At 46.0% G+C, this 12743-nt stretch overlaps 1 protein-coding gene across 1 annotated transcript; it reads left to right on the top strand.

Annotated features, from left to right (window-relative positions):
- The first annotated feature begins 802 nt into the window (after positions 1-802).
- LOC114476206 (insulin receptor substrate 2-like) lies at positions 803-9652 on the top strand. Its single transcript, XM_028467557.1, has 3 exons — positions 803-3454; positions 3771-4267; positions 8346-9652. The coding sequence occupies exons 1-3, from the start codon at positions 1011-1013 to the stop codon at positions 8348-8350; spliced, it is 2946 nt and encodes a 981-aa protein (XP_028323358.1). The 5' UTR covers positions 803-1010; the 3' UTR covers positions 8351-9652.
- Positions 9653-12743: the final 3091 nt, after the last annotated feature.

The following is a 12743-nucleotide window of genomic DNA, read 5'->3' as shown; positions in this document are numbered from 1 at the left end:
TTAAAAATGGTGGCAGTAGTTACATTAGGGGAAAAAATAAGCATGAAATATGGTGAAAAGAGGTGTAAAGTGACAATATTGGGTCAACATCTATAGAACATTGAGTGGGAAAAGTGGTGGAAAGGGTTTATGTGCTGAAAATGTCTTGAAAGTGGAAAACTGTGCAGAAAATGCTTTGAAATGTGATGGAGAAGTGGCAGAAATGTAGCAAAAATGTATTAAAATTAGTATAAAAAAAATATATGGCAAGAAAAGGTGATGAAAATAAGTTAAAATATGGTGGAGTTGCAGAAAAGGGGTCAAATTAAGCAAAATGGGCTCAAATTGTTCAAATATATTTATATGCTTAGTTTATTAAAGGAATCTGGCGAGCCCCTCCCCAAGGTTGAGAACCCCTGAGTTAGAGGAATACCCATCACATCTGTAGATCATTTGCTATCAGCCCAAAAATGGGCCAAACCACGTGTTATATAACCAGGAGGACGTCAGACTTGTTTACATCACTGAGCTGTGGAGCTGAAATGACAAACAATTAGAGCCAGTCATCATTTAAAACGTGTTTAGTATCATTGTGATGAAGATGAAGATCAGAGGGAGATCATGGGTTCAGGTTTCACTGTTTTCTATTTTGCAGCAGAAATGGAGATGTTTTAAAAGCGCACGGAAGGAGGCGGGGCTCCTGCTGGCTTGAATGGAGCAGCTCAGCCAATGAGCTGCGGAGGATCCTTGTGATGGACAGGCACGGCCCCTGCATTACCCCCGCCCCCATCTATGACTCGGTGTTTTCTTCTGTTTTTAGAGCAGCGGCAGCAGCGTCACATGTTGTTTTTCTCCTGGATCAGATCAGCCTGCGGAGCGCGCAGTGCGCACACTTTTACGCACGGCTGCGATGGATTAAAAGCAACAGAAAAGCGCTTCAAAACGGGTTTTTGTCGTTTGAATTTGATTCTTTTTTTTTCTTTTTCCTGTGATTATAAATAAATCCACTTTGCTGCTGAACAGGAGGAGAAATGGCGAGTCCTGACGTGACGGGAGCACACGAACACCTGTTATCCAGCGGGACGCGCGGGGTGAAGAAGTGTGGCTATCTGCGGAAGCAGAAACACGGACACCGGCGCTTCTTCGTGCTGCGCGAGGCCACGGAGGCGTGCGCGGCGCGGCTGGAGTACTACGAGAGCGAGAAGAAGTGGAGGAACAAGTCCGCGGCCAAGCGCGTCATCGCCCTGGACTCTTGCCTGTGCGTCAACAAGCGCGCGGACGCCAAACACAAGCACCTGGTCGCCCTCTACACCAAGGACGAGTATTTCGCCGTGGCCGCGGAAAACGAGCAGGACCAGGAGAGCTGGTTCCTGGTTCTAACGGACCTGATCGCGGAGGGGAAGGTGTTCGACAGCCCCGCGTCCACCTCGTCCCTGGTGGGCTTTGAGGAGACCAGCTACGGCCTGTTGAGCCCCGCCCCCACCTACAGGGAGGTGTGGCAGGTCAACCTGAAGTCCAAAGGTTTGGGTCAGACCAAGAACCTGACGGGGGTCTACAGGCTGTGTCTCTCCAGCAGGACCATCAGCTTTGTGAAGCTGAACTCAGACTGTGCGGCTGTGAGTCTCCAGCTGATGAACATCAGGAGATGTGGACACTCAGATAGCTTCTTCTTCATAGAGGTGGGCCGCTCTGCAGTCACTGGACCAGGAGAGTTCTGGATGCAGGCCGAGGACTCCGTTGTGGCGCAGAACATCCACGAGACCATCCTGGAGGCCATGAAGGCCATGAAGGAGTCTGAGTTCAGACCAAGGAGTAAGAGCCAGTCCGCCAGCACCAACCCCATCTCTGTGCCCACACGACGCAACCTCAACAACCTCCCCCCGAGCCAGACCGGCCTGGTGAGGAGGTCCAGAACGGACAGCACGGCCGCCATGTCCCCAGGGAGGAAATTCACCTCCTGCAGAGTGAGAACCTCCAGTGAGGGGGATGGCACTATGGCCGGGAGCCCCAGCAGCTCAGGCTCAGGCACCATCAGCAGGTCCAACACCCTGAGCAGTGGGAGAACCTGCAGGATCCTGGACTCCACATCCAACCTGCAGCACAGCAGCTCCATGCCCGTGTCCAACTCCCCCCCTGCTACTTCCAGCCTTATCAGCACCAGCGTGTCCACCCCGGACAAGTCCAGGAGACCCTTCAGCTGCAGTGCCTCCATCTCCATGTCCGGCTCCCTCAGTGACGCCGGCCTCCTGCTGTGTGATGACTACAGCTCCAGCCCGTGTGAGCCCAGGTTCCTGTCCCTGACCCGGAGTGGCACCCCTGAGTCCCTGTCCAGCACGCCCCCCTCCCGTGACACCGCTGACCCCTACATGATGATGGAGGGGGCCAACGGTAGTAGATGTGAGATGTTCGACAAGGCCTACAGAAAGCGGACGCACTCCCTGACCACACCGCGTCAACAGAGGGCGGCGGCCCCGCTGTCGTCCGCCTCACTGGACGAGTACACGCTCATGAGGCTAGCCTACGGACAGAGCCCCCACTCGGCCTCCCCTCGGGTGAGCTACCCCGAGGACTACGGCGACGTGGAGATCGGCTCGGCCAGGAGCTCCAACAGTAACCTGGGCGACGACGGCTACATGCCTATGACCCCCGGTGTGGGCGCCCAGGCCACAAAGGCTGACAACTACATGCCCATGAGCCCCATGTGTGTGTCGGCACCGAAGCAGATCATAAACCCTAGGGTGCACCCCCAGATGGGGGGCGGTGGGGGGTCCAAAACCAGCTCCCCCTGCAGCAGCTCTCTGGAGGACAGCGGTTACATGAGGATGTGGTGCGGCTCCAAGTTCGCCACGGAGAGCCCCGACAGACACAGAGAATACATGAACATGTCCCCGGGGAACCCCCCAACTCTGACCCCGCCCGACTGCTATCTGAACCTGATGGGGGGTGAGTCAAGGACCCTACCCGCTCGCCTCCAACCCTCCAGGAGTGACGACTCCAGCCAGTACGTCCTGATGAGTCCCCAGAGTCTAAGACCTAAAGGCGCGGAGTCAGACTACTACTCTGTGATGCAGCCCAGTGTGGGGGCCGCCTCCCCCGTCCGGCACAGCTGGGCTGAGAACCCGTCCTACAGAGGAAGACTGGGCCGGCCCAACAGGCTGTCCCTCGACACAGTGAGGACCCTGCCCAGCATGAATGAGCACCCCCTCCCTGGGGAGCCCCGCAGCCCGGGGGAGTACATCAACATCGATTTCAGCACCAGGGACGGGGGTCCAGACCCGCTCAGACTCCCGGGGACGGACCCTGCTGCCACTGAGCACCTGGACGCCCTCCCAGAGGTGACCCTGTGCCCCCGCTCAGAGGAGGATGGGGAGGGAGACTCTCAGGAAGAGGAGACGAAGAAGAAGAGCGACTACACCGAGATGACGTTTGGGAGAACCAGCTCACCTCCGCAGCTCGTTCCTCAAAACTCAGGAAGGTATGGAACCGTCATGTGACGAAATATTCACAAATATATCCACAATTTTCACGTTTTTTTCAGATTTTTCACATGCGTAATTTGTGTTGAATCTAAAAAACACGTGAAAATCTAAAAAACACGACTAAATTTAAAAAAAAAAAAACCTTGCAAATCTAATAAACGCATGTGAAAATATTTTAAAAAAACACGTGAAAATTGTGGATATATTTGTGAATATTTTTCAGACAAATCTCTCGTCGTAGCTTAGTAAACATTTTATTTTCATTAGAACAAACAGATCTCTTGTGAACTTTAAACTTTTATTTTCCCGCAGTCAGGCGAGCAGAGACAGGAGGTCTCCTGTGGAGGATGAAGGTGTTCCAGAACCCATCGGAGTCTTCCTCATCGACTCCTCCTCCTCTTCCTCCCTCGATTGTTCTGCTAAGGTGATCCGGGCCAACCCTCAGGGCCGCCGGCGCCACAGTTCTGAAACCTTCTCCTCTACAGCCACGGTGACCCCGGTGCCCCCCTCCTTCGCCCGTGGCGATGGGCTGAAGCGCCACAGCTCGGTGGAGAACATCTCGTCTCGTAGCAGCGAAGGATCGGACGACGAATACGGCAGTCCGGCCGGCGGCCCCCACAACGCCACGGGCGGCTACGCCCCCGGGCTGAACTATATCGCCCTGAACCTGCTGGAGAACAGGGGTGTGGTGGAGTGCGAGGACCTGATGGGGTTCAAACACGCCAGCAGCTGCAAAGGAGGCATCACCGGATACCACAGCTCGCCATACGCCTGCCTGGGCTTCAAGGAGGCGGCGACCACGGCCAAAGGTGAGTGAGCACCATGTTTACTGAAATCACACTGCAGTGTTGTGGTCAAATGTGAGGGAGGGAGAGTCGTGTCTTTCCTTTAGATCACACGTCAAACTAATTTTTCCCAAAATACTGGAATTTTCTTCTAATTCTTCTACAATTTTTTTCTAAATTACATAAAATTTGGTGACAAAATCTAAAAAATTGAAAGTGAAGATCCTGTGGGAACTGAAATCTGTCAGTTATTGCATTGATATTATCAGTAATGTACGTATTTGATCATTTACTGATATGTGGAAGTGCAAACTAGAGCACACTAATGTTCTAATTACTTGTCCTATCTAAAATCTGTGGCCCATTTAAGATAAACTAAAATCAGTTTGACACCCCTGCTTTAGATTCAAATTCAAACATTAGGAGGCGGAGCTGGTTCTGCCTTCAGGGGCGCCTCGGCCTCCTGAGCGTTGTCAAAGAGCGTTTTCCCACAGCCTGTGAAAGGCAGCACGTGGCTGCTGTGAAACGTGACCATGGATGTAAACAAGCGGCGTGAAGGTAGAGAACACATGATGATATACGTTCAGCTGGAAAAACAACAAGATGGAATCCTGAGTTCAGTTATTATTACGGCTCTTCTGCTCATTGTTGTTACTTCCACCGTTCCTGTCATCAATAACGTTCCACACAGTCAAAACAAAGCGGGGGGCGGGGCCAGAGGGGACCCCACTGGGACACAGAGAGGACACGTGTTTTAAAGCAGGGATTTTCAACCTTGTGATCAGGATATTTTTGCTCCTTTTAATGTGTTTTTGCAACATTACGTCCTTTTCTGAACTTCATCAAATTTCAATGCCTTTTCTGCTAATTTTTTTTTTTCCACTTTCAAGACATTTTCAGCACTTATGAACCATTTCCACCACTTCTCCACCTAATGTTACATATGTTTATCCATTATTGTCACTTTTAACCTTTTTTCATCGCTTTTTATGTTTATTTTTTGCCAATTTAACCACATTCACAATTTTTAATGTCCATAATTTGCTAGTATAAACTAAGCAGTGGTTCGGAGATTTGGTAGTAGACAATGAAGCAGAGAAGAAGCGCTCTCCTAAGGGACCTCTACTCTCCCTTAAACAGCGTGCTGACACACTCTGGTGGCTGCAGTTAGCGAGTAAATCACGAACTATTGAAGGACTCCCAGCCAAGAGGACTTCTATCCTCTGGGTTTGTGCGCCTTCAGCAGTGCGTGATTTACTCGCTAACTTCAGCCACCAGAGCATGTCAGCACACTGTTTCTTCTACTTCTAATAAGTACAGTTCAAAGGTTTTAGGCCACATTTGTAAAAACAGTGGATGATTCCTTTCAGATTAAACTGCACCCCTGGATTAAAAGGAGGAATGTGACTCAGAATAATTCATTCATTCACTCACTAACAGGAAGTTTGTGTGTTTGTGTTGTGTGAGGTAGTTACATCAGTGTGTGTGACGCTGGTGTTGGTCTGTGGGATGTGATTGTTCTAAGAGTGTGTGTTTGTTTACGTTGGAGCAGCTCTTCACACGTGTCCTGCTCTCATGTTTGGACAGAGCTGCTGCGTGTGTGTGTGTGCGTGTGTGTGCACGGTGATGGAGCACAACTGCATGTGCACGCTGCTCTCCTTCTGCCTCATTAGGTTGTTCACTTAGCAGAAGTAAGACAAGAAGGGGGGGGTGCAGGAGCAGGGGGCGGAGCATCAGCTTTTTTTTAGAGCAACAAACAAACTGGTTTGTGAGGCTCCCTCTGTGGCAGAGGTGCATTGTGGGAAGGCAGGAGCCCTTTGATGCCTTGTTTACGAGCGGGGGTGAGCGAGGTCACAGGGCCTTATAATGGGGGGTGGAGTTGTAGAGGCGCCCCCTGCTGGTCGAGAGCTTTTACAGTTACTTACTGGGACTTGAGGAATGTACCGTTTGACCCACACAGCCATGTGAAGGACCCATCTGTGTGAAACGTGAGCGTTAATACAGCTTCTGACAGCTGTAAGTGTAGATGTGGTGAGGAGTCAGCGGTCGCCCCCCCTCGTCAGAGGGCGGCCCCTGTGATGAGCTGGATGTCCTGTTCCCGACCCAGATTAGCCCAGGGATGTGTTGTCCTTTTTGTGTATTTTTCTCAAACTTTGTTTTTAAAAAGATTAAAGATTAAATCAGGGCTTTCGCCTTTAATTGGCCATGTAATGTTAGTACATTACATGCATTTAACCCATCCCTGAGGAGTAGTGGGCAGCCATTTTGCGGCGCCTGGGGAGCAGTTCGGGGTTAAGGGACTTGCTCAACGTCCCACAGTGATGGCCCAGCTTGAAGCTTGAAGCTTGAACCGGCAACCACTAGGCCACCACTCTCCTTAGTGTTGTTTTGTGGGTTTTTGGAGTCATTTTGCGCATTTTTTTATCTTGTTTTGCATAGTTTTCTGTCATTCTGTATTCCGTATGTGTGTTATAAGTTATTTTGTGTGTTTCGGAGTCATTGTTGTATATTTTTCATTAATTCATTTGTAGTCATCTTGTGTGTTTTTTCTTTTTTGTTGTTGTTTTTGGTATTTTTTGGCATTTCGTGCATTTTTGGAGTAATATGCTCATTAACTTTGGGGAGCCACACAAAATTGTCATTTTGTGTGTTTTGGGGTCATTTTTGTTGTTGTTTTGTGTATTTTGCTGTGGGGAAAGAGAACGCCAACAAACACAAAGTGGGTGTCCTTCACTCACAGCAACCTGAGTGTTACTGCCAGATTTTGTGTGTGTGTGTGTGTGTGTGTGTGTGTGTGCATGTGCGTGTGCGCGTGCGCATGTGTGTGTGTAGCTGGAAAAAGAGTCGGGGTTAAACACCTGCAACTTAGCTCCTCTGACCCCGCCCCCCTCCCTCTCTCACACACACACTTTCATTACGCATTCACACTGCCATACGTTCGTCATCTTTCCCGCTAATGAACGCCTCACCATCTGCCCTCGCCACCGGGCACGACCACCGAGATTACACACACACTCCACTTCCTATGAGCGTGACGTGGTGATGTCATCACAGATGTGAGCAGTTGTTGTTGTGATGAAAAGGAGAGTGAGTGAACGAGGTTTCTCTGCAGCTGTGTGTGCACGACGTGTTCTGAGCATGCTCGGGCTCTCGTTCAATCAGAGCGCAGTATGAGGAGCGCAGATTATTGCACGCCACATTTTGTTCAGGCATTTGTGAAATGACGCCGAAAGGTCACACCTGATTGTAGCCGTCAGCCTGAGTGTGTGTGTGTGTGTGTGCGCGTGTGCTAAATTAGGCCGGAATGTTCCAGACGTAGCGTGAGCCGCCAGCTACGGCGTGGTCCAGATGAGATTATGTCCTCTGCAGGTCAGATTAGAGGTGTGCAGGTTCTCCATCCAGGTGACCTCTGACCTCTGAGTCAGAAACACCCAAATAAATTTTTATATTTGGAGAGACTTTGAAGTTTACTTCATTTTTAAAATACATTTTAGAGCAGTATGTCTTTTTGATTATATTTTTTAATTAATGTAAAGTAATTATTAATAATGTTTATGTAATGTGGTGTGTGTATGTTTTTGTTGTATGCACGTGTGTGTTTTTTGTCATTGCGTGTGTATGTGTTTGTATGTTTGCATTTGCTTTTTTCTTGATATGCTCGCGTGTTTGTGTTTTTGTTTATGTGTTTGTGCTTGTGATCAAAACCATTGTCTCCTCCGTGTGTATCAGCGGCTGCTAGCCTCTGCTTCGCTTGTCTCCATGGCAACAGGACCCCCCCTTTAACTGCACGCTCTGTGGCGTGAACTCCAGTCCTGTGCAGCACGCCATGTTCCTAGCTGTGTGTGTGTGTGTGTGTGTGTGTGTGTGTGCGCGCTGTGGAATATAAACACTAATCTGTGAATGGGTTCACAGTGTGCATGTGCAGAGTAACACCATGTTCTCCTAAAACCATCGGAGCACAGACACGGTGCTCTGTGCACACCTGAGGTCACGGGAAAAGAGACGCAAACTTCATGTTTAGAATAGGATCTGATCACAAGTAAACATGTAAAATGATCAATAAATTAACTTCCTGTTTCCTGTTCTTCTTCTTCTGTTTCAGACTGATGGATTCTCCTCCTCCTCCTCCTCCTCCTGCTGCTCCTCGGTCTGTGACCTGCTGCTCAAACACCAACAGACTATCAAACACCTGCTTTATCCTCAATGGCTCTGGTTGTTGGTTTGTTTTTATTTGTTTGGACTCTATGCGTCACAAACAGGAAGTGGAGCGTTCAGCTTCTATGCATGTGGTCAGTCCCTGTGTGTGTGTGTAAAAGCTGCTGATGCTGCACTTTGAGAGGCGCGCACACAGACACATACACACACGCACACACACACACACACACACACACACACACAGATGCTATTTATTTAAAGGAGGCTTTAGAAACCAGGGTACACTGTCTATAATATATTATATATCTATATTTAGATAAAGTATTGTATTTATTTTTGATGATGAATGTCTGATGATGAGACCAACTCAATGCCTTATTGTCTGTAATGTTCACGTTTTGTCTGTTGTCTTTATATTATTATATTATTGTCCTCAGTTTACCATAAAAATATCAGATTGCTCAGACGTACGGGATCCACAACAGATTTACTCTATTGATATGAAAGTATTTTCTTAATAATAACCAGTTTCCTAACCTATTTTTTTGTCCGATCCAACGCGATGGACTCAGAGGAATATATATTATATATATATATATACATATATGTTTCTTTAGATATCTTTAAAGATTGCTGCATGTCTCCCACACAAACAGCAGGTACCTGAACGCACCGTACCTCCCACACCTCCTCAGAAGACCTCACGCACTCCTACCTAGCTTGAATGCATCGGATAGCCCCCACCCACCCACCACACTGTGAAGGTTTGATGATGACGGGATAGGATGGAAGTGGCACAGGACGGACGAATCATAGTGTTCATATTTAAGAAACGAGAAATCTACGAGGAAGAACAAAATAGGTCCGCCCTCTACTCACCGAGCAGAAAGGGGCGTGTTCATTACTGAAGTGCTTTTTGTAAAAGTCGAGTATAAAAATCCGTTCACGCCGAACGCAACCTCCCGCGACTAGATTTAATTCAAAATCAACGTAAATGACGCAACATCAAGTGACCTCCCTTCAAGCGACACGACTCGCGCGATCCCCGTGACTCAATTGTGCCATCTGAGTCACTCGAAGTCCCTCAATTTTTTTTTGTTTTTTGAAAAAAAGTGTGACTATTTTCACATGCAATTTAAGCAACTGTAGTCATTGAAGTTGCGTTGTCATGGAACGCGACTTCGGTGACTCTGCAAAAACAAAACGATGTCAAACAATCTCTCTTCAAGTGACGTGACTCACGTGATTCCAGCGACTCAATCGCACGATCTGAGTTGCTGGAAGTCACTCAAAGTTGCTGGAAGTCACTCAAAGTTGAAAATGTTTAACTTTTCAAGCAAATTCAAATGACGCTGTCGCGACGTCCAATCGGCAACAAGTTTCACCCCACGTCATTCCCCCAGTGGCCAAATATCGCAATAAAGCGAGTGAAAAAGCACGACAATGTCCAAGCAACTCATCACGGGCAATTTAAGCAACTATAGTCTCTGAAGTCGCGCTGGGTGTGACACGCCCACCAAGCAAAGACTTCTGATTGGTTTATGCTGAAGTGGGTGTGGCTATTACTGAAGCGGTTTCAAACCAAAACCTTTTTTTAAGTTTAAAAATGTAAATTCAGGACATTTTCTTACAGTTGTAACAAAAGTTTTACCATGATGGCACGAGCCATGTCTCTCCTGTGCCGCCTCCCCCTGGGGGTCAGGGGTCGGCGCCCCCTGTTGGCGTACTGTACAGTGGAACGTCTGAATGTAACACTGAAACAGGAGTGTACTGATACTGATCTGAATTTTGTGAACCTATTTATCCAGAGTCTTGAATGTGTACATAATGTAAATAGTGAGAGTTTGAACTATAACTATAGATCTATTCTGTGTAGAGAACACCTATGTTTGACCTCTGTTTGCAGACCTGTGTAAAGACTTTGCATACCAGTTTGTAAAAAAGAAAAGTGGGGGACTATTTGTGACTATTTGTGCAGACATATTTTATTATATTGATCTCTCTCTGCCTTGTTCACACACTTCTTTACCATATGCAACAGTTTTACACATGTGGAAGTGAACAGACTGGGTTTGAACGCTTCCCCGTCATCTTCCGTTGTACAAACATCCTGTCAATGGTGACGCTCACTGAAGAGAACGACTTATTATTATTATAGAGTATTGATTTTTGTCTGTAATTAATTATGAATAGAAATAAATGAGTTTATTTAAAGATCTACACTCTGCTCTGCCGTGTTTTGTTCTCCTCACATCTTTTAAAATAAACAATCTTAAGCATCAGTTTATTTACACACATCCGCGGTGATTTTTCCTGGTTTTTTCCCACAAATTATAAAATTTTTCACACAGAAAATATGTAAAAACCCTTTAAAAGATGTGCTCACCTTGATTGTTACCTTCTATGTTCAATCATCTGTTAACATAATCACACATTAGGTGACTTCCCTAATCTGAATAATATCCACAGTTATCCAGGAAGTTAGAGATGTAAACCCTTGTTTTAATCAGAAATAAAATGGGTTAAAAGTGATCCAAAAAATGGTGAAAAATGTGGTGAAATGGGATTTTAAAAACCATTGAAATTGGTTAAAGGTTGCAAATTAGAGTGGGCAAAAACGGACAGAAAGAGGGTTCAAAATGTCAAATAGTGAATGTGGTGAAATTGGTAAAAAATAATAATGAAATATGATTAAAAGAGGTTAAAATTGACAATAATGGGTCAACATATGTGACAATAGGTGGAAAAGTGGTAGAAAGGGTTTATAAGTGCTGAAAGTATCCTGAAAGTGGAAAAAATGTCTTGAAAAGTCATTGAAATGTGATGTAGAAGTGTCAGAAATGGGAGTAATGTCGCAAAAACGCATTAAAAGGAGCAAAAAAAGTGACGGAATCAGGTTAAAATATGGTGGGTTTGGTGTAGTTGCAGAAAAAAATACAGGTGTACTGAGCACACTGGGAGCTGTGGAGGAATCCATCTTCATTCTCTGTAAAGGCGTAAACATATTAAACATATTAGACATTTTACGCTATGTGTGTCACAGCTTGAACAACTCACTTCATGGTTGTGTGTGAACACTGAGGATCACAGGCGTGGCTCTGAGGGCACTGGGAGTCGTTGGCCCCGTTATTTCACCCTCCATCAGCCTGAGGAAGGTTTCAGCAGCAGCAGTAGAGTTAGAGTCAAAGCAGAGTTCCACTTCCATCCTCCCTCAACAACACTTCACATACTAACACGAATTTTAGAAGCTTAATTGTGATTTATTAATTAATTACAGAAAAATAATGCACAAAAAATAACGCTTTCTGGTTCCTGGTATACCCATAATACTGATGCACAGACCACAACACAAAAAACAGGAGAACTAGAATAGTTCATAATATTCTTTAATCATATTTACACATTATGTTAGCACCCAGTGATGGAAATAATAAACATTATTTTGTTGTTTAAGCTCATTTATTGTTTTCATTGATTCAGCCATATACCAAAATATATACATATTAAATAATTCACTTTTGTTCATCAGGTCAAAGTATTTATGGAGCGTTTGTGATCAATAATGATCATCATTTGCAGCAGGAGGGAAGATATGCTCGCGTCGCTCATTGCTTTATTTTATTTTCTCTCGCAGCCTTTCTTCAGCGTTGCTAGGATACGCTTTGTGCCTTTGAGGATTAAACATGTGCCGCATGAATGGGAGTCACACCGAGGTTTAGAGTTAGTTCAGTGCTAAAACAAATAAAGCTCAGCATTTGATCAGTGAGTGCATGTGAGCTTGTTCTTCCTCTGCATGGGAGAACCTCCACCACCACCACCACCACCATCATCAGGTGCCACGTGTTGGGCCTGCCCACTGTTTACCACTGGCAGTCTGCTTATCTCTCCCACTGGCTGGTAAACATGTTGTTGCAAAGGGAACTCTAGTGTTGTAAAATGACTCAGCACATACGTATGTGTCTGCTCATGGCTGCAGGGTTCAGAGCGTCTCGTTTATTCCACGTACGGCTGTCAAAGCTGCTCCTGGAGCCCAGAAAGGTTGCATCTTTTTCTAGATTTTAGCACGATAAAATGTACCGTATGAAGAGAAATGTGTCTGAAAAATGTTCACAAATATATCCACAATTTTCACACGTGTTTTTAGATTTTCACGCTTTTTTCAGATTTTCACGTTTTTTAGACTTTCACATGTTTTTTAGATTTTTTTATATTTAAATTTTCACATGCGTTTTTCAGATTTTCACGTTTTTTAGATTTTCATGTGTTTTTCTGATTGTATATGTTATTTAGATTTTAAGGGTTTTTTTTTTAATTTATTTATTCATTTATTTTGAAAATATAATTG

This window comes from Gouania willdenowi, chromosome 2 (genome assembly GCF_900634775.1).
Source record: "Gouania willdenowi chromosome 2, fGouWil2.1, whole genome shotgun sequence".
Lineage (NCBI taxonomy): Eukaryota > Metazoa > Chordata > Actinopteri > Blenniiformes > Gobiesocidae > Gouania > Gouania willdenowi.
This window is presented reverse-complemented; position numbering and strand designations above follow the sequence as displayed.